This window comes from Anguilla rostrata, chromosome 4 (genome assembly GCF_018555375.3).
Source record: "Anguilla rostrata isolate EN2019 chromosome 4, ASM1855537v3, whole genome shotgun sequence".
In the NCBI taxonomy this organism is placed as follows: Eukaryota; Metazoa; Chordata; class Actinopteri; order Anguilliformes; family Anguillidae; genus Anguilla; species Anguilla rostrata.
In genome coordinates, this window is record NC_057936.1 from 54549312 (window position 1) to 54576295 (window position 26984).

Genomic DNA, 26984 nt, shown 5'->3' on the forward strand with positions numbered 1-26984 from the left:
TTTTTTGTGCAACTTCTTGGTCTACTAGTAAATAATGGTTTTGAAAGAGAATGCATACTGGTCACCTTTTTCATTTGTCTAAAATGATTTGTATTAATTGAGCAGCATGCGTTTTGTAACATCCAAAAGTCCATATCACTAGAAGATGTTAGATGCAGTGTTTATATTTTTAATTTAAGCAGTTACACTTGCAATGATGTCATGAATCTCGCATGGCTTCAGTGAGAGAGCAAAACTCTTGTTTATCATGCCTGACACACCCAGTTTAAGAAAGTATGTTGTACAGTATATTTACATTGGAAGTGTTCTCCATTGTTTGAGGCATAGATTTTCTTTAACAGATATTGCCTAAAATCCATATTCTTTCAGACGCTTCATATTTTATTAGGGCAGAGTGGAGAACTGTTTGGATTGTCATACATGTGATGTAAATATGTTACATTACACAAGTCTCTCAATTATGAAATGAAATCAATCACAGGCACAATTTTTATTTTTGCTGGGAAGAAATGACTATTTACCTCATTTTTTGACCTGTCTGCTGGTCGAATGGAGCAGTTTTTTCCCCACATGTATAGATGTATGTGTTTGTTTCAGATCTAAAGAATATCATACAATTCAGAGCATAGACTTGTATTGAGTGTATTGGTATTATCCAGCAATAACTGTCTATACGTAATTGTGGAAGGAATTCCTTGCAGGAAGTGGCTACTGGAAAGGCCAGTTTGCAATAAATAAGTAAACAAATACTAACAAAAACAATAAGTATCAACTGCATGCAAACATGATTCATGCAATCATCAGTGTAAGCTGTGTCACTAATTAACTACTGATTAAGTGGGATGTTCATCAGGTGTCAAATGAACCAATCAGCAGCTGACCTACCTCACGTTGACCTTAATCCTGTGGTGACCCCAAGAATAGTGCCGTCAGTCTTATATGACACAATGCTGTCGCTTTGGTACCTGTTTTGCACACACGCTGTGAGGAAGTGGAACTGCCATCTCTCACTGCTTTCATCCGGCTCATGTGAATTCTGCTTCAGTGTACTTTTTAAAGTAGAAGAGAACGGACTGCGGGATAAGAGTGCGCTGAGAGCAGGTCACTAGGACAGGAGTGACGGGGTGCTGAGATCGGCCTGGCGGGAATCTTAACCTGGCTGAGGCACCTGATTCCGATGGCGTCTCCTCCTCGCAACCCCAATCAGACGTGGCACTCGAGCTCCTGCTTCTTCCAGGGTCCTCGAGCTGCACTGTCAGTGATGGGATGTGAAGTCTGAGGGGCATGGGCTTGAGCAGAGGGGCTGAAGCCTGGCTGGTAAGCCACATATTTCATTCAAAACTTTCGCCTTTTAGAAACTGCAGCTTTTTGAGGAAATTATGGAAACGTATGAGAAGCAATGTTGTGAGTGCAACTGGCGGTTAGCCTGTGGTAGCACGCTGGAATCTTTAATTCAATCCCATAAGAGTACAATTGATTGTGCTAGCAAGATTCCTGATATCATACGCTTTAAAATTTTATTAGTTCATTGAATAAAAATTGCGCTCGGCCAGCTTGTACTTCTGGAATTCGCATTTGTTAGTGGTGAGAATCTTCTGCATGTGTCTCCCTCTCCGTATACCAGAGTAGCGCTTCGTTTTCAGGTTCACATCCTTGGATTATATGGCGAACTGCTGATGTGTTCCGTAATCAGAAGGGGAAAAAGATTGTTCATTAACAGGGACAATATACTAGCGCATTTACAAAGGGACTATTTAGATTAGTATCGATTCTACAGGGACCACACCAGGAATCAGCAACTGGATGGTAGAGCTGGTAACCTGCAGATTATTGATTCAGACTAAAATTGGGACTTCCAAATAAAGCTCATTCAAAGTCAATAAGGAACACATTCTGACAGGAAGGAAGGAAATGGGTATCGATGGGTGGGTGCATTTTCTTCTCACGCTCTTTGAAGTACCTTTATTACATCCACATGGAGACAAGCAAAGGCACCAGAATACAGTTTAGAGGAAATCAGCGATTTGGCCAGCCAGGTCCAACTATTTAAAAGAGAATAAATACATGTTGGTAAGCACACTAACTGGAAGCATAGATTGAGGTCACATACTCTACTTACCTCCTTTGGACTCCTTAAAGCAAGAGTATATCCAATTTTGTATTTTGAAATAATAAATATATTTTTTGGAGTTCAAGTTCATAAGTGTTGGCATTTCTTGCTTTCATGTCTGATGGTAAGCTCCTTGTTACTAGGGTGTGTTCTCTTTTTTCTTAGTTTCACTTAAAAAAGAGAACACTAACTGAACATGCTGCAGTGTGCTTACACATCAAATGAAAGTGTTGCACACATTGCATTTTCATCAGTGTGAATGGGATTCTGGCTCTGAAATAGTGTATTGCAAGATGGACTGGATAAATGGACTGATACATTGGTTGTGTCATGGGTTTAGGGAATAGGAGAAGGTAGAAAAATGGAAGAGAATAATGAGCAGTTTTCTTACGGTGATAGAACTTGGTGGTGCATTGTGCAAAAAATTGGGTGAGTTCTTATCTCTGAATGCACGCTGAATGTAATGTTGCAGCTTTTAAAATGCGGTTTATCTTGTTTTTGGCACCTCCGTTGTTAAACTGATTCAAACAGTACATGTCCATGCTGCATGCTCTTGGCTATCTGAGTGTATAAAACAAATTACACTCATTCTGGTCCTTCTAGCTCAACTGGAAATAGTGCTAATAAGACCCCAAGAATGAATAATGACAATTCAAGCTACTCATTGTTGTTGGAGCTAGAGTAAGGTGAACGCCCTGGATGGACAGGCCTCAGTGGATTGCAGTCCAGTGTTCCACCACTTTCACCTTGTTGTTGTGAACACAGAAGTAAATATCTGATTGCCTATTGTAAGAATGTCTGTTATACTGTTTCTCTTCACAAGGAATAAAGGGCCATATTAAATTGAGGAGGTGGACTAGGGGTTCAGTCTATTTATTTTTGAGAATACTGTAATGTCCAACAGCTTAAACCAAGTGTAGCCAACCGACACATGGCTTGTTATTAGACTGAAACAATAAAAAGGAACCCAGAAGTTGACAAAAAATAAGTGAGGAGGCTATTGTCATAAGTGCTGTGAGTTTATGAGCAGAGAGCCAATGACAGCTGCTTGCAATCACCGACAGCACCCATTGTACAATCAGCTTTAGATATTTATCTTTGTTTTGAGGATGAAACAATGAATCAGTTCACTCAGTGAAAGTCTGAACAGATTGCTACTTCAGGTTCATTCCTTTTAATACTTGTATGAAGCAGTTCATATGCTGACAACATGCTGTTGTGGGACTAAATTATCACTTAAACAACTTGACTTCCTTGTCCTATTAGCCCCAAAATATGCTGCTCTGCTGAAATTAATTTCTTCCGGAATTTTCTGTCATTTTGTCAAATGTGAGCAGAACCTCCAATAAATTCCACGGAACCACACAAAATGGTTTCATTTCAAATGCTAAACAGTACTACATTGTACCTTAAGGAGAAAGTTCACCATCTGTGTTAAAGGAAAATAGTATCTAAGTTTTATTGTATGTTTTTGATTTGCTTGGACAATTCTTGCATTTAATGAAGGATATTTTAGACATTTTCAGAGAAATGCAGGTATAGGCAAATATAGGGCATTCGGGGTTTTATGGTCTGAAAAAAATAAACACTTCATGTCATTCGAAATCAGCTCGTACAGTGATGTTATGCTTTCATAGGTTTGAATGCATTTGTGTTAACCATTTGTTCTTTCAATAATAACTATTTTCTATGATGCTGCACTCAGGGAAATGCAAAGATGGAGTGTCGTATAAATGTTAGAAAATTAATCTGTTCATATGTACAGCCTCCTGAAACAAAATCTGGCTGCACAAGCTGCTTTGGATTTACTTGAAATGTATTTACTTTCTTCAGACAACACTCTGAATGCCAGGTTGTCAGAAATGTCTAGAATATCCTTCATTATCACACACAAACTGTCTGGGCCAATATAAAAGACACAAAACTTAAATAATATTTTTAAAAATACACAAAGGAAACTATCCCTTTAACCTTTATCGCATAGTACCAGTTGAATAGACACACAAATTTTGAAATATTTACAAAATGCTGTGGTAATCTGGAAAACCATTTGTGTCTTTACATGCAGTGGTAGGTGTGATTTGACAATGTGTCATTCGGTACGACCAGGTTACCCTTCCCCTTTCATCAGTTTTCGACTGATGTGGGTCACAGTATTGGCAAAATGCAAATGGTATTAAAAACACACGACTTCAACCTGTAGGTCCCCACTGAGAGAGTAATTTGATATCTTGTTTTCAGTTTTATTCAAGTGTGGCACAGCATTTCCCTAGTTGGCTCACTTCCTGTCTTTCAGAGTCATCAGACCTCTGCTTCTCCATCTCTGCTCCTAATTATTTTTGCTATCCATTGAAGAATTGAAGAGATAATGCTAATGGAAACATACAAAGTCAGTTACATGTGAACAAATTTTGCAGTCAGTTTTAGCTCAAAAGCGCAAATAGGGGATTCTCTTTTGGATAAATATTTTTTTCTGTTTATAAGTGGTAGGAATATGGTTTTAAAATGCATTGAGCCTGGGAGTCATTCAGCTGTAGAGTGCTGCACTCGCATGACAAGTAGACTTAAATAAACAATAAGGACGGAACTGCTGCAGTGAGACGGAGATGATAGAAACAGCTGGTTTTTTCTGGCGAATGATCCACTCAAAATCCAAGCGGCCATGTTCACATTGCCTGCTAATTTTGTGCTTTGGGCTTGACTGGTTTCTTTTTTTTTTTTTTTTTTTTTTTATGTTTAGATTAGAAGCTGTAACTTGATGAGACAGTGGTTTTTCAAGCAGTACTACAGTAAACATTAAATTTGCAGTTTAGAACATGGGCTAACATTATGGGAAGTAAAGTTTAGGCAGTTCTTAGTATCACCATGTTGGAAAAGCAGTACAGTAAATCCCCTTGTGTCTTGTATACCCAATCCTGTAAATCTGAATGGCATACACCACTACTAAGAGGCAGAAGTCGGGACTCATAAGGTGTGTCCTTGCATTGGTAAAGAGAATGACAATAAGGATAATTATAGCTTCATACAAACGATGATGCCCTCCATGTGTGCCAAAGTGCTTGGAAACGATACGGGTAGCATACCCCAACGACTAATGTTGGCAGGCACTTAACAGAATCACTAAGTCTATAATAGTACATGGAAAATGACTTTGTTTGTTACTTTAAAAGTCTTCTTAATATCCTCACACTTTCATATGCACTATTCCCTTTAGATCCATAAGAATCACATTAGCTCAAGCAAGTTCTTTGCTAATATTTAAGCCTAAATCTATTGATTCCTTAAATTTTCAGTTTACCTTCTGTTTATCACTTGAATAAAATAGGATTTCATTAAAAAAAATTTATGAACAAGATATGCATATTAGTATAAAAGAATGTAGGTATTTGAATGATAATGAAATGGTGCCAAATACACTTTCCACGCTTCCATTTCAGATGAAGCATTTCAGTCTCATATTAAATTATGCATAACAGTTGCAGGCTTGAAAGCACTTAGGCCATGTAAAGGGAAGGGGGTTAGACAGGAAGTCAGCGCTTGGAAAGATCGGTGTTCTGTTGAAGTCGCTAAATTTGCTCTGACCCCATTCCACACTCATCTCAGCCAACGAATCAGAGAACATCCCATTTCATCTTGATAAGAGCAAAGATGTAGTATTCGCAGAGGCAAATGGAAAGGCCTGAAGAACTGTGGTTTCACAGTTCATGTAGAGGCGTGAAGAGAAATGAAATGTGTCGAGGAACTGAACGACTGTATCTCCATGGTTAATTCAGCTCTAACTAGCGCAGGAGCAGGTGAGGAGATGCTGAAGGGGGAGGAAGCTAATTAGTTGGCGTCAGGTATGCAAAACGCTCATATTCAGATTACGATTAATTGAATTTCACTCGCAAACAGCCAGCACAATTACACTACGTGGACAATTACACCAGTGGTCTGTACTGTGAGAGGAATCCTGTGCATTGTCCCTGGAGATTTTTTGCCTCTAAAACACATGAGCAGCCGTGTATGATGTGTGTGATCTGATTAATGAGGCCTTTAGAGCATTCAGGAGGCATAAACAGCATGTGCTTGTAGTGACGAGAGGGCAGTGTGGTGTGGTTAGTGCTGGTAATAGCTTTTTACAATGAATTAAGCTTTTTGTTATTAGCTCTGGGGTTCACTAATTTGCAGAGTTGTGGTTAGGGCAATCTCCGATGTGGATATGTTTCTTTCCACTGATTTAATCCCTAAAACACAGCGTCCTGGAATGTGTTACATCCTCTCAAAGATCTAACTGTGCCAAAGATAGCAAAGTGTTAAAATTCCTCAGCCATGTCTTGCATTAAATGTTCTGTTAATGTTGTTTAAATAAAGTTTTCCATTCAGTAACAGTAACACTGCTTCACAGTTAAACTTTGCTTATGCTCTTGAGTAATTTGGAGAGTACCCAAACATACTTCAGATTTCCAGTCTTAAAATCAGTCTTCAAAATGGATTTTATTAGAACAGATATGTAAGTGTAAAATTCTGCTATTCATGATTGAATCTAGTCATTCACACAGTGGAGAAATCTCATGCCTGACGAAAAACATTTCTTTGTCGTTGTTAATTTTTATACACTGAGTTGATGTGGTTATATGGTTATTAGACATTACTGCACCTTGAGCACAGCCAATGCCTTTAAATAATAATTAGAGCTAGATGCTATATCTCATTTTTAATTGAGGATTCTCATGTAAAATCGGGGCACTGAAACAGGATTTTCCCCACTAATCACAGGTGAAACTGAGGCCACTATAATTGCATACTTACATGATTTAATAAATATAATATAATTCTATACAAAATTATGATGCATGAGGACGGTTGAATGTTGTCACCCAGAGCCTTGAGAAACACCGCTTTTGTCAATTGACACTGTTTGACTATTTGTGTCCTTCCATTAATTAATGGAGCGGGTCAGCAAGCTATTGAAATGGAGGGACATGTCCCTGGTCATCCAAGGAAGATGTGACATGTCCAAATATGTTTTCATTTCAGTGCACATAGCGAGGCATTATCCATAACTGAAAGCTGTGCGGGTGAGAATAGCGTTAAATGAAAACCTCTGCACTTCCACATAGCCATATGTGGGAGCGGTGTAGAGCTTGCTACATTCTTCCATGTCAGAAGTAATCCCACAAAAGTGTCCTTGTAATACACTGCTGTGTGTCCTTTATTGCTGGAACTCAAAGGTACACATTGAACAGAAAAGAGAATAGCACTAAATGCACCCGTCCAGTCATCTATACGAAAGCAGCCGTCCCTCATAACAATCGTACATATTCAGCCGTAGCCATATCGATTTCCTACCGTATTGGCACTTTGCTTTTAGAAGCACTAGCTGTGAGGCTGTTTGTGTGAGAAATGGTAAGCTATGCTCTGTGCAATTTGTCGACCGGTAGTCATGAATGTAGTCATACAGAGCGAATAAGACTAGAGCACCATATCACACATGGTCTCCACTCCATACTAAGTAGCCACTATATTTTTAACTTGCATGCTGAGCACTTTACCACAGTGTTCACAACACGTAGATGACAGAGCTTCTGATTCCTACTGGATAGAACTGTTTCCATAGAACGGTAAGAAGGGCCTTGGTTCGAATTCTGCCCGGGGCATTTCTATGTGGCGTTTGCATGGTCTCCCCATTTCCAGGTGGGTTTCATCCCACAGTCCAAAGACATGCAGGTTAGGTTAATTGGAGCGTCTAAATTGCCTGAAGGTTTAGTTAATTGGAGAATCTAAATTGCCCCTAGGTATGAGCGTGTGAGCGAATGGTGTGTGCACCCTGTGATCGACTGGCAAACTGTCCAGGGTGTATTTCTGCCTCCTGTCCAATGCATGCTGGGATGGGCTCCAGCACCTCCTGTGACCCTGACCAGGAATAAGTGGGTATAGATAATGGATGGATGAAAACTGGCTGGTTAAAGACTCAGACAAGATTGTATTCTAGGTTTAAAACCACAACAACAAAAAGAAAAGAGAATGTCAAAAATACAAAATGATTTTTTACATTCATTTTTTATTATTGTTCCATTGCTTGTGAGCTCTGGCTCTGTTCAGGCTACACTAAATATAGGAAATATTTTTCAAATTACATATATCACTTCCTAGAAAAAGAAACAATGACAGAATCTGTCTATTCAGCTTGATAGGGGTGGGTAGAGGCCAACCACAGTGCATCTCCAAAGACCAATTTGATGGTTTCCCCCATTAATTAAACTTCAGTTGAAACGAATGGACCTTCTGTTGCACTAATTGTCTTCCCTGCCTTACCAAAGGCTTTTAAACATGCTAGTGGTTGTGGTTCCCCTTTTCACAGTTCTCATCCTGTTTAAATGTATCTCCGCGTGGCTCACTTTAATTGTGGGTAGTTATAGTGGTGGAATTTCCCTCAGAATATCTAACATGGTATGACTTTATGGGATTGTTTGCTAATGGCGTAGAGTTACAGATTTTCACTTTGCCGTGTAGATGGATTCGTAATGGGGATTACCTCTTAAGGCCTCAATTGCCTCAGGTTGATCGATTGGTTTCTTGGTAAAAGCTTGTTAATTAGTAAAGCCAATAGCATGCCATTTTGAGTCCAAAAATACCTATTCACATTGAGAGTCAAATAAAACATGAAAATATACGAATATACTGTGGCTCTTACGATATCACTGTGGATATCGTCATCAGATGATCCTTATATATTTTTTAACGTTGAGAAAAAATGTCCTAATACTTTGAAGTCCAGGTCTTTTCATGCTACAGCTCCACAGGGAAGATCTGTTCAGAGGGCTATTGAAGATGTCTTCAGACCTCTTACACTGAGCAGCAGGATCAGCACCCTGTACTCTGCCACATCTTGATTATCTTGACCAATTAAATGCCTCTTAATTATACCAGGGCTGCCCAACTCTGTTCTTGGATGTCTACCCTCCTGTAGGAATCTGCATACCGTGCCTATATATGCATATATGTGCAAGTGATTGTGTGTGTCTTTTTCTTAACTTTACTTTGAATTGCCACTTTATTTGTAACACCACCTTGTACAGACTATGAAGCAGGCTACATTAATCAGAGGAATATTTACCATCCTTTCTGGTGATCTGCTGGGTACCTTGTGTAAACTGAGGAACATTTGCTGTTAGTCTTTAGCTTGCCGCAGCATCTCTCTTGTGCGTTCATCGTAAAAGGGAAGACATCTGGCTTGCTAGACAAAAGCCTTTTAACGATTCTATCCCTGTAAGGAGCAAGGCCTTCTTCCATCACTGTTATACTAAAATGAAAAGGCACAAGTGGAAAGCTCCACGCTCTTTTCTTGCTCAATTTATTTACATTTCCTGGCAGAAAGACAGGTGTTTATGATGCTTTTTTCTGGGTTTTAGAAAAGATAATGAAAACACCCTCAGCAGCTATTGGCAAAGATACCGTTTGACACGGTAAGCCTTGCCTCTCACATGCCGGCTAATTAAGCTAAGTAATACGGAGCACCAGCATGAAATAGAGAAGCCATAATAATCTGTGAGTGTTGTAGGGACTTTACATCATTGTCATGAGCATCGTCAGCTCCTGTAGACTCTGCAGCCTCTGTGTGTTTTATATCTTGTGCAGAATGACTCGTGCTTTTAAAATGAGAGATTGTTTGAATGCGCCAATTTGTTTGAAATAGTGTCTCCTGCTCATCTTATTCTTTATTTTATTTTAATTTTTTTGAAGTTAATATTTTTATTGGTGCTGCTTTTGTCGCAGTATATTAAGTATTTGAAAATAAATCCATGGACTGTGTTTGGCTGCAGGTACGTAGCATACCCCAGACATATTCAAAAATGTGTGGTCCATCTTTCAGAACATGTTTCCTGCTTTTATTTGTAGAGAATAATGTCTGGTGCTCCTTAAAGTTACCTGATATCAAGAGCATTTGTTGTATGGTACAATATCTTCCAGTCCTCTGTTAGCTTGCTGGCTTTTGCTTATTGTATGTGCTCTGTATTGATCAATGTGTGTTTTTGTATCCTGTCTAACCTTTTTTTACAGGGTTTTTTTTTTTAACCATCAGATGATGTGCATGTGCATGTGCTTGTTTTTTTGTATATGTATGTCAGCTGCTGTTTTCATTACTGTGTTTCTAATGAAACAACATGAGAAAATGAGCAGTAGCCTTACATTGACGCACATGCTCTGAGATATCAAGGGTTTGTTATCATATTGCATTTTGACATTTAGAGAACATAGACCAGCAAGAGTTTTCACAAGTTACCTTTTTTGGATACTTAATGTTTATCATTTAATTTCAGTGACAACTGAACTTATGTTGTGTTACGGATCACAACAAAATAACTGGGTGTTCATCAAAGTTAAGGGCGAACAATATTTGGTAGAATTGAATGAGACCCCTAAATTATTTAACAAAGTTTATCTAGCTCATGTTTCAGTGAGAAATGTATCAAGTAATGTAGTTTTACCTAATGGCTAACACAGAATACAAACTGAACATGCATGACTTCAAAGTTTGCTTGTTTGCATGCGTGTAGGAATGATGGAATTATGTTGAAATCAGTTTTAGATACGCTGAGGGTAGGGTAGCTCAGATGCTGGCAGACAGGACGTTGTTTTAATCAGCACTGTGGCTCTGTGTCTCAGCTCTGTTGGAGTAACGTCATTGACTCTTCCTCAGGAATTGATGTGCTTTCAGTTGACGGGCCATTATGCTGCTGCACCTGTGTAGTGTTAAGGTCAGTGTCCTTTTTCTGCATAATAAGTCACCCATCTCATTGCATCACAGGGGGTCAGGTACATGGATAATGAAATGAACACAGAAGTGTATCCTTTTGTAAATGTCAGTCTTTTCATGCGATCAGCGTCCTTGCCACCTGCTTTCTTTGTCATGTCCATGCTTTTAGAATCCTGCTTTGCCAACCCTCTACCTCTACCTCTTGTCCACCCCCACACTGGCCTCTGTTTGGATATCACACAACCTTGGTTAAGTGGATCTGAACTGAGCTGAATTTATCACACACATCAAAATCAAACATTGACGTTCATGATTATCAAAATTCCACAGGGGAGTGTTGTCTTTTGAATAAAATCCTTGGGAAGCACATTTCCCTGCACAGACAGTCATCCTTCTAAGGGGTATATACTTGGTAGAGTACATCATGTGATCAGTAGGCTAAAGACTTTTTACAAAGAGCCAGAAGGATTTCACAATCTAGGTTTATATAGTGTTCATTTCCAACTATGCATGGCCTACATACAGGTATGAGAAGAAAGTAGGACAAATCTTGGTTGGACTAATTAAACTAACAATGCTCAAAAGGTAGGGATATGCAGCTGTAGGATAAATACCTAGTCGTATCCCATGAAACATCTGGGAAGGCTGTGCCAAAGCAACATCCTGACAAATGGCATTATCAGTGCAGGCACAAGATTGACACAGAGAATGTAATTAATATTTTTTTTAGTGTAATCATTCCACCATATTGTGCATCACTTCCAAGTGTCCTGTTGTCGTATCAAAGTTATTGGGGTTGTATCAAGCCTCCAGCAGAATTGTGAGTTTCGGATCAGGTGGCAAGATTAGACATAGTTACGCTAATATTCCCTACATCTGTACTGCATGCTCATGCCCAGATATGAATGTTTCACAGTTTTGGGTTCAGTAAGAACACAAGCTGAAGATATACACCTTCTGTATGTATTTAAAAAAGACGCCTGTGTATATGGCTTTGAAAGGAACCCAGACTGTGATATCTGTCATTGTACCCACTCACTCTCATCCTCAAAGCCCTTTCAGTTACAGGATGTGATTTGAGCTTGGCATTCATACTGTGTGTATAGAGGGGGCGGGGGGCAGACTAAATTTAATTCGAGTGATCTGCAGATCTTGAAGTCACTGTCTAAATAAAACACTTAAATAGGCACAGTGGATCAGGGACAGTAAAAAGCCATTCATTACTGGAAACAGTAGTGACTGTTCCTGTGTTATCAGATGAGATTTTATCATTAATGAGGTGGTTTTCAGGTCCGGTACCATCGCAAAACACTTGGAACCCATTTCACAGGCATGACTCAACATATTACAGAGAACCCTCCTAAATAAATCATGGTTTGTAAGTGGGAATCGTCACTTAACGCTAAAACGGTGTGATAGTAAAGCTTAGCAAAGCTGCATTAAAAGATCACAATCACCTACAGCACAGATATTATTAAGTCTCTGCCATGGGGATGGTGTTTATGAAGACTCTAGCTCAAATCAATAACTGGTTTGCTAAATAGTATTGTAACAATATCTCCTGCAGGGAATACATGGTGATGGGAAAATTCATTGCTGCCAGAGAATTATGATAAAAAGGTATAGAATTGTTGGACCCTTGCTTTGGGAACCTGCATATATTTAGACAGAACAGAACATGCGTTTGCCATCCAGTAACATCTGTCTGTGAATTCAGATTTCGTTAGATAAAAGTTGAGATCTGCAGCTTTTAAATACTGTTCTTCGCATCACGTCAAAGCAAATTACGTTTACCTGCATGTGTTTTGGTATTTGTCTAGAAAGGGAAGTATGTGAGATCTCCATAAAGATGGCTGTATAAACATGAGACTTAGAAGCATTTATAGTACTCTGTCAATGCTTATTATTATGCAAGCATAGCTTCAAAGCACTGTGTATGGTCTCAGCGTTTAATGCATGTGAGCACCACCCTGAGACCTGTGAGTTGGATGGTAATGTCTCAGCTTAGTATTTAGCACCAATTAATGTGCTAAATATAGCATTATGAAATCTGTGTCATCTCTGATTGGTGCATTGGCATGGGTCAGTCCAGCACACTGATCCAATTTTACAGTAAAAAAAAATAAATAAATATCAGGGATTCTTCGGCGACACGTCTATACTGGGAAGGTAGCTCTGGATTATTTATTTATGAGTGTCTGTATTTTCCAGAATCTCTTATGTGATGGAATATATTGACGTGTGTTATAGTTATTGTGTTTTTGATACAGAATCCAGATGTGCTGCTGGAAACAGCTTTAAATTTAAGAAAATGTCACCCTTTACAGTCACACACAAGCTATTTGACTATCTTCTGTGTATCTTTTTCAGAGGAAGGCACTTTTTTTTTCAAATCTTGCCCATTATACTGTATGTAATCTAGAGTAAGCAGCCAGTCACACACTAATTATTCTTTAAGAAATGTCGTTCTCTAGGAATTGCCTTCAGAAATGGATCAATGGGTGGGTGAATTTGAATGTGTTGGGTTGAGCACAAGAAGAAATTTCAGTCCCGAAGCACTGTTTTTTTTTTTGTCAGCAGGCACTTGATAAATTGGGGAAATGGTGATTGGAACCTGCTGGACAGAAGTAACAGTCGTTCACAGACTGCACTCAGAGGGCCGTCAGCTGCATACACAGACAGACGGACAGACCACATGATCAGCATTGTGGGAGTGGAGAGACAGATTCCCACGGCCCCACAGAGCTTGTGGCTTGATTAAATTCAAATTAAATAGTATTAAATCTTCTGTAAACATGCATCTATATGCTCATAACTAAGGATGTTTTGCAGATTGCAAGGGCATACATTAGAAACTCAAAATGCACCAGTAACAGAAAAAAGCCTTATTACCACTGCTGTGCCTCATCAGTACCCTTTTGTGATGGGGGGCAGGGCCCGGGCTTGGACAGAGGGTGCTGTGTGGCACTCTTTCTGTGCGGCAGTGACCTCCTGGGTCACCCCCGCTGGACGGCGTCCGTCCCGCGAGCGGAGGGGAGGTGTGTAGAGCCCCCGGCCCCTGTGCGCTTCTGTCACATCGCCGCGCCTCTGGAAGACAAGCGGGGGCTTCGTGCCTCCCGCTCCGGCACCGCGAACGCGGCGAAACCTCAAAGGGCCGCGGAGGAGCTCGTTTCCTGCGCTGCTCTCTGCGCGGAGCCGACCAGGACACCGCTCAGACCCCGTGTTTCGCGCACACACACACACTCGCGCGTCTCGATGAAAGCTTGCATGCACATCGCTCATGTACTGCAACCAGCGCACAGCGTCCACTGACATGCCTCACTAATTACTGAAACTCTAGCATCATGCATGCATGCATAAACATTTAGAACTCCAATACACACACGCGTAGACACCTACACACACACACACACACACACACACGATTAAAACATGGCACACACTTGAGGTGAGACTAGGGAAGTTCGTAGGGCAGCCAGCTCTCAGATCCATATTCAAATCCCCCATGTGGTCAGGAGGTTGAGTCCCTTGTGTTATTGTTTCTGTACTGTGATCTCATCTCTGTCTGTAACCCTATCTGCTTTCTCCCATTAGAATTAAGTGGAATAATACAAAACAATGGTAGATAGCTCACTCTCCTTTAAAGGTGTACTATGTAGAATATTGCGGCCCTTGTACACTCTGTGTTTGTAAACCGCACTCACACCTCTTTTGTCCTCAGTCCCACCCACACCTTCATTGTGGACACGCTCTGAAGCGCTACAAGCAAAATGTCAAGCGAAGAGATGAGGTGGTCAGAGATACTGAAAATGTCAGTTTTAGCAACATGAATGATTCCATATACATAGTAACTGTAATTGAGCAGTGTTATAATTATCTTTACACTGAGTGTACCACAAAGCATGTGGGAAAATCATATGGTAGCTACTCTGTTGTGCAGGATGCCGCTATTTTGTGTTTTTCTTCGTTTGGTATTTTGCTATTCTTGGCAGTGTTTCACTGAGAGACTGTGTGTGACTGTGACTGTGTGCGCGAGTGCGTACGCGCGTGCGTGCGTGCGAGAGACAGGGCGTCTGCTCTTGGCCCTGTGTTTGAAGTAAGCAAAGGAAGCCAAGTGGCTCACTCGAGTGAGGAAGTCTTCTCTCGCATTCACTGTGAGGAACTGCCTGTGGGTGTGTAGAGATGTTACTTGCACTGAGACAGCCAACAGTGTTACTACAGCTCCACTGCACTCCAAACTCCTCACTAGCTAGACTGAATAGTGAAATCAGCAAAATGCAACAAACCGTCATTCAAAGGGTATTAAATATAATTTATCCATGTGTTATTTTACATTTAGCCAGATTAATTAACAGATTAATTTCTACATTTAACAAAAGACGCAGTGGGAGCATGATTATAATATGTGTGTAGATGCATATGTAGTTGGAATCTGGTTGCCATGCACCACACAGTAATTTAAAGATTAACTGTACAAGAAGATTTCATGGAAATAAAGAAATGAAAACATCCTGGGCTCTACAGAGCTCTATGGTATTCCACAAGACACATCCAGCCAGAATAGGTTTTTTTAAATATGCTCCTGAGTGTTTACAGCAAACAGAGAGGCTGAGTCCTCACTGGGGGATTATGGGAAACGTCTGCTTCTCGGTGGCCGGCACCACGGCACACCGTCGTAGCTCGTTCTCATTGTGACAGCGCGCTCTGTGCGTTTGTGAGCGACTGTTTCGACTCCTGATTCCACAGAGCCGTGCCACAGCAAATTCATTCTGCCAACCCCACCGTATGTATGGTCCATAAACTGTGATCTTTATTTCTCTGCTCTCATCTGTCGTCACAGGGCCAAAAGGAGGCTTCTGTAATTGCTGTGATTGTATGGCGGGGTGGGGGGGTTGCACTCTCACAGTTTGCACATTTAAGTCTATGTAATACGTTGCACCTTTACACATCATAAATTACTGCTGAAGTGTGAACGCACCCATGCATAACCGATATTTCATATTGGCTCAGTTGTCCTTAATGTTGACTGTAATTAGGGTACGTGGTTCAGTTCGGATCTATTCTGAATTGTAGACTTATAGTGAATGAACATGTTACCTAATCATTAAAAATGCGACAGTAAACAAACTCAGTGGGGTAACATCTTCCTTTGATTATGAAAAGAAATACTGTTTTAAGACATTATTATTTTGCTGTTTATTTCTAATTGCAAACCATGCACCTATCATATGAACATTTCCACCTGGGTTTCAGTGCGCGTTCTTCTATTCAGTGTCGTCATGCTATTAGTCATTTTCTCTTGGGTTTCAACACACAACTGCTTTTTTCAGCATTTTCCCACATATCAATCAAACCATCAGTTGGGTATCTGCCAGTTCTCAGCAGAATTTAATGATTCTATCTTTTTATCATCAGAAACTTACAGTATTTTTTTCAGTCTGTTGGAGTTTGAGGATTACTGATAAAAATCATACCCTGAAAAGCCTCAGTAGGCAGTGTCCTCTGCTGTTTCTTGTCCTACGCCTGCTGTATGTGGCGTGTGAGACTATCTCTCTCTCTCTGGCTCCAGAACTTGTACCAGAACAGGTTCCTCGGGCTGGCAGCCATGGCCTCCCCCTCGCGGAGCTCGCAGAACCGCCGGCGCTGTAAAGACCCCATGCGCTACAGCTACAACCCCGAGCAGTTCGCCGGCGTGGACCTCCGCAACGGGCCGCACAGCGGCGCCTTCATCCCGCGCTCCACCAGCGACACCGACCTGGTCACCTCCGACAGCCGCTCCACCCTCATGGTCAGCAACTCCCTCTACGCCATCGGGCAGTCGCAGGACATCGTCATCTGCTGGGACATCAAGGAGGAGGTGGACGCCGGCGACTGGATCGGCATGTACCTCATCGGTGAGCGCCGGCGCCGCCAACCCCGCTCGGCCCCTCCTCAGAGCGGGAGCTGGCGGCGGCAGCGTCCGTCAGCCAGCCCAGCTTCCTCAGACCGAAGGGCCCACGCTGGCTTCGCACAGCCGATACAGTTTTACTCAGTCACTTCCTTAAATTCAGTTTTTCTGTTCCGGTATTTTTAACAATCTTCCCTGGTAAGCTTCTGATTGTTAAGATGCTGCAGTGTGGTGCTCTCCTCTTTGACAGCTAGCCTCCGGCAGTGCTGGGCCTGCAGAATATAACACACTCAGGCTTGCCAAATCTCCACTCCACTTGCGCTCTGTCTGAAGAGCCTGCACCTCTGTGGGGAGCAAGCGTCTTTCTCAGGCGCTGCAGTACCATGCCCTACAGCAGACTCACTGTAACGGATTGATCATGTGTTCAAATGGTATACAGCACGTTGCGTAGGTTTATAAAACATGTTTCATCTCCTGTCTTCGATGATGCGTTGTTTGGGATATATTACAAGTGCATTTCAAAATCAACACCGTACCTTCAGAATGTCCACATTTTTTAGTTTTAGTTTTCATCTAATTCTGCTGTTTGTGTGTTGAATAGCAGCTGAATGCCATCTCTCACCTTTTAATGGCAGTGTCAGTGGCACCTTGCACACAGTAAAGAATATTAGCGAGAGCCAGCTACTGAACACATCGTACACTGGCAGGCAATAAATAAATGCGGATGAGGGGAATGACTTGTTTATCCTCTTTTTCAGATGAGGTTCTGTCGGAGAACTTTCTGGACTATAAAAACCGGGGAGTGAACGGGTCACACAAGGGGCAGATTGTGTGGAAGATCGACGCTAGCTCGTACTTTGTGGAGCGTAAGTGAACCCTACGGAACGTTTACTGCAAGCTGTATGTTTCCCATATCAAGCATAACCGTAGCTATTCACACTGCATTCAGAGAGGTATTGGAGTATAATAAGACAGTATTGCACATTTTCTGTCATTTCCAGAATGCACACGACAAAAGTGAGGTAGCAGGTCCCTTTAAGACAATGAAAAAAATGGGCTCAATGATTGAAAAGGGTCAAAAGCACCAAGGGGGCATGTGTGTGCCCTTGTGGTCTTCTGATAATATACAACCCAGTGAAATGTGTTTGTGTGAGGCTTTCCCAAACCCTTATAAATCTACCTTATAATAAAGCCCATTGGCTTGGTATGTGCTTTGGCATATCCATTAAACGTTCCCTCAGGGTCATTGGTAAGTTTTTAGTGTGAGACAGAACCCATTTGCGACAGCTGTACTGCATGCTTCGGCCTTGGTCTGTGTGATATTGGTTTCAAAGTGGTGACTTTTCTTGTGTATCATGTCCTTGCTGAAGGTCCAGGACTGATTTGATGTTTTGTGATGGTTGGAGTCAAGGCGGGTTTACAAACTCAGCTTATGTTGTGTAGGGCTTCCGCTGTTTACCACAACATAATATTAACTGCCTTTTAGCACAAGATCTGTTCTTTATAATTTATAAATTGACATGCCTCACATATTTTAACCATTTTCTACTGCCCCGCCCCCAAAGAAATGGACTGGAGTAGAATAGACTGGGATTAAAATAGCTATTACACAGGGGTAACTAATCATGTAAACATTGCCACAGAAAATGTGTTTGAATATTACAACAATTAAATGAATTTATTGTGTATGTGGTGCCAACGCCAATGATGCTGTAAGCATTTGGTTGTGTGTTTGTGTTTCCAAGTCATATCGTAACTCATCTAAAATCTGAATAACAGCATACTGGATATGTTTCAACAATATTTTTCTGGCATCTGAAATAGGAATGCTCAAACAAAAAATAAAAATGTTCCATTTCTGATGCCAATGATTTCTCCTTCAGTTAAACACAGCTTCCAAAGTTTTGTAAATACTAACAGATGCTTTATTGTTGGCGACAGTTTGTGTTAAACCACCTAAAATGTTTAAGTAGCAGCTTGACCGAAACATTTATTTTTGAGATAACGTTGCTATGAAGGCAATGTTAGTGCTCAGCTGCTGTATAACTTTGACTCTGTGTAGCTAAACATCCAAAACCAAACCGTTTTTCCTATTTAATTGTTTTTTTGAAATGTGGAAAGTGCATCCATACAGAATGTGGTCATGGAAGTACTACATAGAAAATTGTGCTAATTTTCCATCACAAAAATGTAAATTAATATATCGTATTAATTTATTAATATGCCCAGTTTCTGTGGAAGTGTGTGAGCTGCTTACTGTCAAAACATAGGCACTGTGACAGAGTGAAATATGACTGTTAAGGAATTAACTAACTTTTCCATGCAAATGTACACATCTTAATACTGCCTCTTCAGTTATTTGTTTTTTAAAATCACCATTCTGTTGACAGAGATTAAAATTGCCATGGCAATTGTCATCTGTCATGTCACATCAGATAAAATGTTCTGAAGGCATCTTCGTTTTTCACATTTTGTTATTGACCCGAAGTGCATAGCAAATCAAATTACATAGTTAATGATCTCACTTCCTGTATAAATTATGAATCACTCAGTGAGCTTAAGCCCTGGATCAGTGCCCAATTTTGCAGGACCTGCACTGAGCACAGGGAGCTTCAATGACGGTGGCGTGCTCGTGAATACAAATAACAGCTTTTAGGTGGGAAATGGTGCCCCATTACTCATGTGACAGAGGCCCAGGTGCGGCCGATGGATTCGGTAGGGGCAGGCGAATGTGGAACAGTGAAAACTGTGCCGTTTCCTCGTGGATGTGTTACAACTCTATTTCTGTGAAGCGTAATCGCACAAGGAGAGGGAGTTTTATTTAGCACGGTTAATTCACAGGGGACATCCACCCCTGAGAACACCCGTCTTCTTGTCGTCGGGATTTATTCGCTAACCCAGAATTAGCGGCGGCTTTGTTTGTCTCCGTGTCCCGTGTTCCCACAGCTGCTTTTCTCGTGCCCTCGCCGGCACAGTAACGACAACGGCAGCAGTTAACAATGTCTCGGCTCGAGCATCTCCCGAGAATGTTTAATTGTACACCAATAACAGTGTGTATAGGTTAGGTAATTACTTTATTGTGTCACAGAGTAATTACAAGTGAAAGGCTGAGCACAGGCACTCTATACCAAGACAGCACTTACCAAAAAAAAAAACAGAGACAGGTATAGGCTTGTTTGAAAGCAGAAATTTAAAGAAAATCTGGTATGAAAATTGAAGCACATTCAACAACCTAGCCAATTAATCTAATGTGAAAGTTCTTAGATGACAGGAAGCTGTTCAATACTTATTGTCATATGTCTAAAACCAGTAAGATATGCAGCACCCTTCTGAATTTAACCTGACCTCCTAATAACCTGACCATGCCAAACATCTTCAGTGCTGAAGCCCAGGTGCCCCATGACTGCTACTGGGCATGAACCTGCTCTCCAACAGCAAGGTTGTAGTTCACAAGGTACCCCGGAAGATCACCAATGTTTGCCCAGTAAAGGGCCACCGGGGTTCGATACACTACTTCCCATCCCTGTGCATGTGCACTTAAGGTTTTCCTGAAGTAATCTTTTGTTTGGAAAACATAAGGCATGTGCAAGTATTGTCTAGTTCATGCTCCAGCTACCACAAAGGTCACTTCTCAGCAAAGGGCTTGTGTTTTCACTGACATACTGGATTAGAATTATCTCATTGTCAAACCAGCCATTGTCAAAGCAGAAGTGGCCCTGAGTTTCAGGACAGTGGGTCGTGTATATGGAAAAGCAATTGCTTGCCCTTAATCTCATCCCTCCCCCTCCTCTCTTTCTTCCTTGCAGCGGAAACGAAGATCTGCTTCAAGTATTACCACGGGGTCAGCGGGGCCCTTCGAGCGACCACCCCCAGCGTGACAGTGAAGAACTCCTCTGCACCTGTGAGTCCTCAGTCACCTCTTACACCGCTGTGCCTGGGCACTGCCCGTGTCACAGGGAGGGGTTAATGGGACAGATCAGGAGCAGAACCAATAGGAGGGTTCGGGGGGGGGATATCAATGGGAGGAGTTAGGTGGAGCTGCAAGTGGATGGCTCATGCAAAGCATGTCGTCTTCTCACAGAGTGCAGCTGTTCTCAGCAGCTGTGAGTGGTTTCTATAGGACTAATATCAAAATGTGTATGACTTTTCTGTATTGTGTAAGACTTATGTTGTGGCTCATAGAATGTGAAGAGGAAGGGTAAAATTTTAAGATTTTCTTTGAGTAATTTTCCTTGTCCCTTTAAAAATAACACCCACAATGGTGAACCTACCATGATAATACAAATAATAATAATAATAATCATCATCATCATCATCATCATCATTTGGAAAAGGTGTTTTGGAAGTGTTTTAAGTGTTTGTGGTGATTCCCCCATCTGTCTGGTTGCCTGACAGCAGGATTAGTGCAAGATTGCTTCAGATCTATTAATACCTCTCTTAAGAGGTTTCTTGAGGTTCTCATTTCTAATTGCATGTGGCCTGTTTACATCAAGAAGGGCTCTATCTCACCCCCTGGACAGTACTGTCACCCACAGGAGAAGTGCTCTGATTGGCTGCAATAGCTCTTCTCTCAGCCAATGTACGCAGATTTGTTTGGTTTGTGTTGGGCAATTAGAGCTCGCAGGCAAAACACACACCACACATGGATTCATGCCATCACAAATCCTGCATCATTAGATCACTGTGTTGGTACCGACCGTATTTTCCTAGCCCAGTGTTCTCTGATGGTATGAGCCCAGCCTAGTAGTGTTTGCAGCTAAGTGTAAGTATGGAACATAACACAAAATAATTAATCTGCAGCCACGTGCAGGGCGGCAGTCCCTAAACTCCTCACACATCGGCGTGGCCACATTGACATTACTTTTGTTTGTCTCAGAAAATTCAATGTGTACAGGCCCCATGAGAGACAGTATGCTTTCTTCCTGGGGTCAGAATAAGACCTCTGGGAAGGGAGCTGCGTCCGTCAAAATAAAAGATCGTGTTTGTGTTATGTTCCTAACCAACCAGTTTCAAACAACTGACCCACCCAATCACAGTGGGCTGTTATAGGGTGTGTCAAAGGTCACTTTTATAACCATCCAATAGTGTTGGCTTGAAGCGTAACTGTGTCCTGCCTCCGAAAACGACCCATACCTCATATGCCCTCTTTTTTTAGTTTAGGCTTTGGAGAAACATTTTCACCAACATAGCGCACTTGGGGCATTTGTGATGTGCCTTAAAGCTTCAGTACTCTTCAGGTGCCCTGCTATACACGCTGTGTATATGCACATTAATATCCAGACCATGGTCTCACATTAGATCTTTTCAATTCAAGGCTTTTGTGCATTTATGGAAACCTAAGCTCTCTCTACACTGAAACAAGATCTGTAAATTAGTCTTCTCAAATTATATCTACTGTAATTCATTTTTAGTCTAAAGGGAGTCTGCAATATAAAAGTCCAATTATATAAAGAGCCTTATTGCACTGATAATAATGGGTTATGTATAGAGTAGCTACAGATTAAACCAAGCCACTGGGTTGTGAAGAACATTCTCACTTCTTTTAATTTTTTATTTACTCTATGTATGCAAAAGTATTGGGACAACAACATCATTTTTGTAGTTTTGGCTCAGTACACACACATTGGATTTGAATTAAAATAATGAATATGAGGTCAATTGGACAATCAGCCGCTCAGTTGTTTTGTGGCCAGCTGTGTTGTTGCATCATTAGTTCCTATACATGAAAGCTGGCCAAATGTCTACACTTGATTCTAGATATGGAATTTGCATTTGGAGTCTGTTGCTGTTGTCTCAACAAAATAAGTATCAATTCCAGTAAAGCAGATCATTGTGAGTTATAAAAATCAGAACAAATCAATCAGAGACATAGCTAAACATTTGGTGAGTCAACTTTCATACACATAGCATGTGTGTGTATATATTCTTAGAATTAGTTGTTAGAATACAGTAACACAGCTGAAATCGATCAAACAAGGGAAGCCAGTGACTGATTGTGATGTTGGTCTCATACTTTTCCAGAAATGGCTGAGTGAGCCCAATTGGATGCGACCATCACTGCGAACGTCATTTGCTGGGAACTAGTTCAGGAGGGTGGTGTTGAATGCTAAAGGGGGTGATTGAGTGCAGCTGGAATCTCTCCAGGACGGACGTGTCGCTCACCCGAAGACGGATGTGAAAAATGTCACATCGCATCCAACCTGATGCTCTCTGTGGTTACCAGCGTGTGTTAGAGCAAGCGGTCGTTGTGATGATGTCCCAGAGTCAATTCCAGTGTAACACACTTACCCAGAAATCCTGCTTAGGCGAGTGGCATCCTCTCTGTCGGTTCCGTGTGAGGAGGGCTGCTTTGTCCAGTTCTGGCTCAGGTATTTGGGATACTTACCCACTGACTGGTAAGACAGGAGAGTATCTGCGTGCGCTAGATTATCCACAGTGCTCCTTTCACACTGCTGAGATTTTATAGGTTGTGTGTCAAACTGGTTTATTCATTCAGTCAGTCAGTCAGACACTAGTCATTCATTTAAGTCATTGTTTGAGTGTCTCTCCAATAGCTGGAAAAAATCTGTGCCTCTGCGGTTAAATCTAACGTGCACTCAAAAAATAAAATGGGAACTCTTATTGATTTAGGCTTATATTGAGTATAACTGTTCTCTTGCATATAGGCTGTAGACTCACATTTGATTCAAGCAGAAACTCATTCGGAGCAGTGGACACACTTTGCTCATTATCTCTCCCTCAGTTATCTCAGAGGGCATTTTCAATGATGCATATTATGCATATTTTTCATGAAATACATTTATATTGTATGTGTGATCATCTAACTTTAATATGCTTGAGCACTGTTGGGAAGCACATGCTGTGTAATTGTGTTTTCTGGTTCTGGGTCTATTTGAACAGAACAAAGAGTGCAAATTTAATTTAGTGGAGAGGTTAAGGATGTAGTGCTGGACACTGCTGTTTGATGGCTTGTGCTCAAAGGCTCATCTTTAGTAACACTGGTAGACAGCTGGAGCATTTAAATGTAGATGGGATGTGTGGGTTTGCTAGTTAAAATTGTTTTTTTTGTTTGTTTGTTTTTTTTATAAAGGAAGGCCATCTGCCTCGAATTGGGATCTGTGTGTTTTTCAGATGTGAAATAAACCAGACACGTGCCGTGCCGGTTGTCATGTAACAACTGAGGTTTGGAAGAGTAAATAAGAATACTTGTTTTCTCCCTCTCTCTTAAAGGGGGAGCAGACATGTCTGCCCTTTGCTTTTATTCAGACAGGCTGAAGGCAGAGAGGGCAGATAGAGAAGGGCTGACAGCTCAGAAGGTATTATGGTGTGCCGGAGATTCACATGTGGCTCAACGATCAGCCGTCCTACAGACTGAGCCGCATGTCTCGTCAGGATGAGTCATTTCTTGTTACGCATGTATTTTGTATGGACTTTTTTTATTTTTCCTGTCAGATATGTCTGACTTCTCTTTAGCCCTTGTTTACAGGATATATGGTGTACACGATTTCAGTAGAGAAAAAAATGAAAGCATTTCATTCTGTAGTATTATAATACCGAGTATTATATTAGTAATGTAAAGTTTGACTTAAATACCTTTCTGTCTTCTGTACGTTAGTGCTCAATTACAACAACTTTGGTCTGTGTAGGTTTGAGTAATGTTCTGTAATGTAATTATTTGAAGGAGGGCAAGGATAGAATGAATGATCAGGAGAGCAAAAGAGAGGGAATGTGTGTGTGTGTGTGTGTGTGTGTGTGTGTGTACATCTGAGTGTGTGAGTGTGTGTCTGTATGTGTGTGCGTGCGTCTGTGTGCGTGTGCGTGTGTGTGTGTGTGTCTATATCTGTGTGTGTCTGTCAGTGTGAGTGTGAGTGTGAGTGTGAGTGTGAGTGTGAGTGTGAGTGTGAGTGTGAGTGTGAGTGTGAGTGTGAGTGTGTGTGCGGACTCCCTTGCCCAGCTGGCTGCTGACTCACCCCACTGCTGTGTAAGCTGTTCACGTGGGCCCCGGTCCCGTCAGCAAGCAGCCGCACTGCAGTGGAGATTCCTCCCTCCATTTCCTGCTTTTCACTCTCTCTCTGCGATTCAGCAGGCAGCACACGTGCCTGAGCCAGAGTCTGACAGACCGATAGCTTTAACAGACCTGCTCCTCACAAATCACTCCTCCGTATCGCCATACCTACAGCCATGCGCTGTGAACACTAATAGCCCCCCCCCTCCACCACCCAACAGATCAGGGCCAGTTTTATGCGACATCAATCAGCCGGGATTAATGGTTTTGTTTTGTTTCAATGTGAGAAAATGAACACATTGATAATGTGGCAGTCGGTACAACATCTATCAATGTTTTCATCCATCTAGAACATGTTTTAGCCCGAGGGGTTCTTCCCCCAAACTCAGGATTGCGTGATTGCCTCGGCGGAAGATTAGCATTCAGAGCCAACGTGCAGCTGGGTTTCTTTGCCAATGAGAAAAAAAGGGGGAGTCTGTTCAGCGGAGTGAAAAGCGGCGCGGTCGCTTAAGAGCAGGATCACAAAGATTCCCTGGCAAAAGACGGCCATTCAGTGTCTGAAGACTGCTCCATTAAAGAGGTGGATCGTGACCCACTTCTTTGAAGCGTGCGGCAGATTCGCTCTGAGCGGAATGCCGTTTTTCCGCGGGCCTTTTCAATGGCGGCTGCGGCGCAGGGGCGGCCATTGTGTTTCACAGCAGGTGTCCTCGGTGCTTTCGCTGTTTCTTCACCTTCAGCGAATCTCAGGTTTCTTGCCCCCCCCACCCCCCCGTGCCCCAGAGGCCCGTGAAAAGAGGCGTGGGTTCTGCTCTGTGAAGCATAGCCCTCACGTAATAACTGAAGATCATGCAGCACTCAGAAAACATGACTCAACAACGACCTCTCCTTTTAACAATGCAATCCACATGTCTGTCCTCATGTGGAACATCTCCTCATGTGTCTTTATACTGTGATCCTTGCCTATCCACATAAACATGTTATTTCGTTATATGATAAACGAATAAGCACCAGATGAGTGAACTTATACAGATTTTCTTTGTGAGCAAATCCACCAGTGAAGGGAGATTGTAGAGCTTAATACAGGCACCACTCAGATTTTAATCTCTCTGTGGTTGCTGGTAATCTGTGAAGTCTGGTTATTGTGAAGTGGGACCAGGATGGCTTTTGTGTTATACAGTTGAAGAAAGGATTTGCATCTCATTTTGTGCAGCTGGTCAAGAGCATGTGTGCTTGAATTTCTCAGCATGTGGTTCTTCTTTCTGTGTATTTTAATTTCTCAAAATGCTTGAAAACTTCTCCATTTAGATGAATAAATCAGGTTTACTTCGTTTCTCACTGTTGTTGAGACATAGTTACACCCTGCTGGGCAAAGAGACTGCTGACTTCAGAAATGCTGTCAGTGAATGTATTTAGGAATTTGCAAACACGTCCTCCAGATTGAAAAATTTAGGATAAAATATACCTCTGCGCAGTTTGCTATTTATTGAAAATTGCATTTTTGAGTGTATGTAGTTTTATGCTGTCGATAAACAGGGTATCATAAAGTCACTGTGAGAGAGGTGCCGGTCTTCCCCGTCGAAGTGTTGTGGATGCAGTTTCTCTTTTTCTGAGAAGACCCATCTCCTGTGGTCCCCAGTTCCCCTGCTTCCTGGATGCTGGATCAATTGAGCCCTAATGAATGTGCACTATTGATCCGGCCGTTTGCCTGGCTGGTGTAATGGGCTTTGAGTACAGCATTCCAGGGCAGGAGGAAAAGAGGGAGGAGTAGAAGACCCGGCTGATTTATCTCTCTATTTCTCTCTATCGTTTTCTCTTTTCATCACGTAACGCCGTTTTTTTCCGCAGGTGTTCAAGCCCGTCACCGGCGAGGAGGTCATTCAGAGCCAGGGCACCCGGCGACTCATCAGCTTCTCCCTGTCCGGTGAGTGCGCCATGTGCCCGCCGCCCGCCACTGCCCACCACCGACCCGTCACTCTGTCACTGTCAGTGTTGCCATATCGCCACTGACAGGCAGGTCCACTCTTCCCACTGGAGTCCTTTAAGGTTCAGTGCTTCTCTATGGGGATGGATGGTCAGGGTAATACAGAAGCAAGGCCTTATTCCAGCCCATGTATTTGTTCTGTGGAATGTGTTTATGCAGTGTAGCATTGACTTAGCAAAATGGGTTGTGACTTTTATTATTGGACTCGTTGTTGTGCTGGACGGACTATAAGCAAAGTCAAATTCTGGTGAATGTCTGCAA

The 26984-nt window shown here is 41.8% G+C and overlaps 1 protein-coding gene across 5 annotated transcripts in view; it reads left to right on the forward strand.

The window, feature by feature from the left end:
• The window catches only part of LOC135253660 (E3 ubiquitin-protein ligase HECW1-like), a 75490-nt gene that overhangs the window by 4065 nt on the left and 44441 nt on the right, over window positions 1-26984 (forward strand). For 2 of the 5 annotated variants that reach the window (XM_064333237.1, XM_064333242.1), the window contains exons 2-5: window positions 16420-16744; window positions 17496-17603; window positions 20544-20638; window positions 26588-26663. In XM_064333237.1, coding sequence (XP_064189307.1) covers window positions 16420-16744; window positions 17496-17603; window positions 20544-20638; window positions 26588-26663 — 604 coding nt within the window. Of the gene's footprint in view, window positions 1-579; window positions 1318-9788; window positions 10852-16419; window positions 16745-17495; window positions 17604-20543; window positions 20639-26587; window positions 26664-26984 lie in introns of those variants that run through there. The other 3 variants (XM_064333239.1, XM_064333238.1, XM_064333240.1) reach the window with 3 other exon arrangements.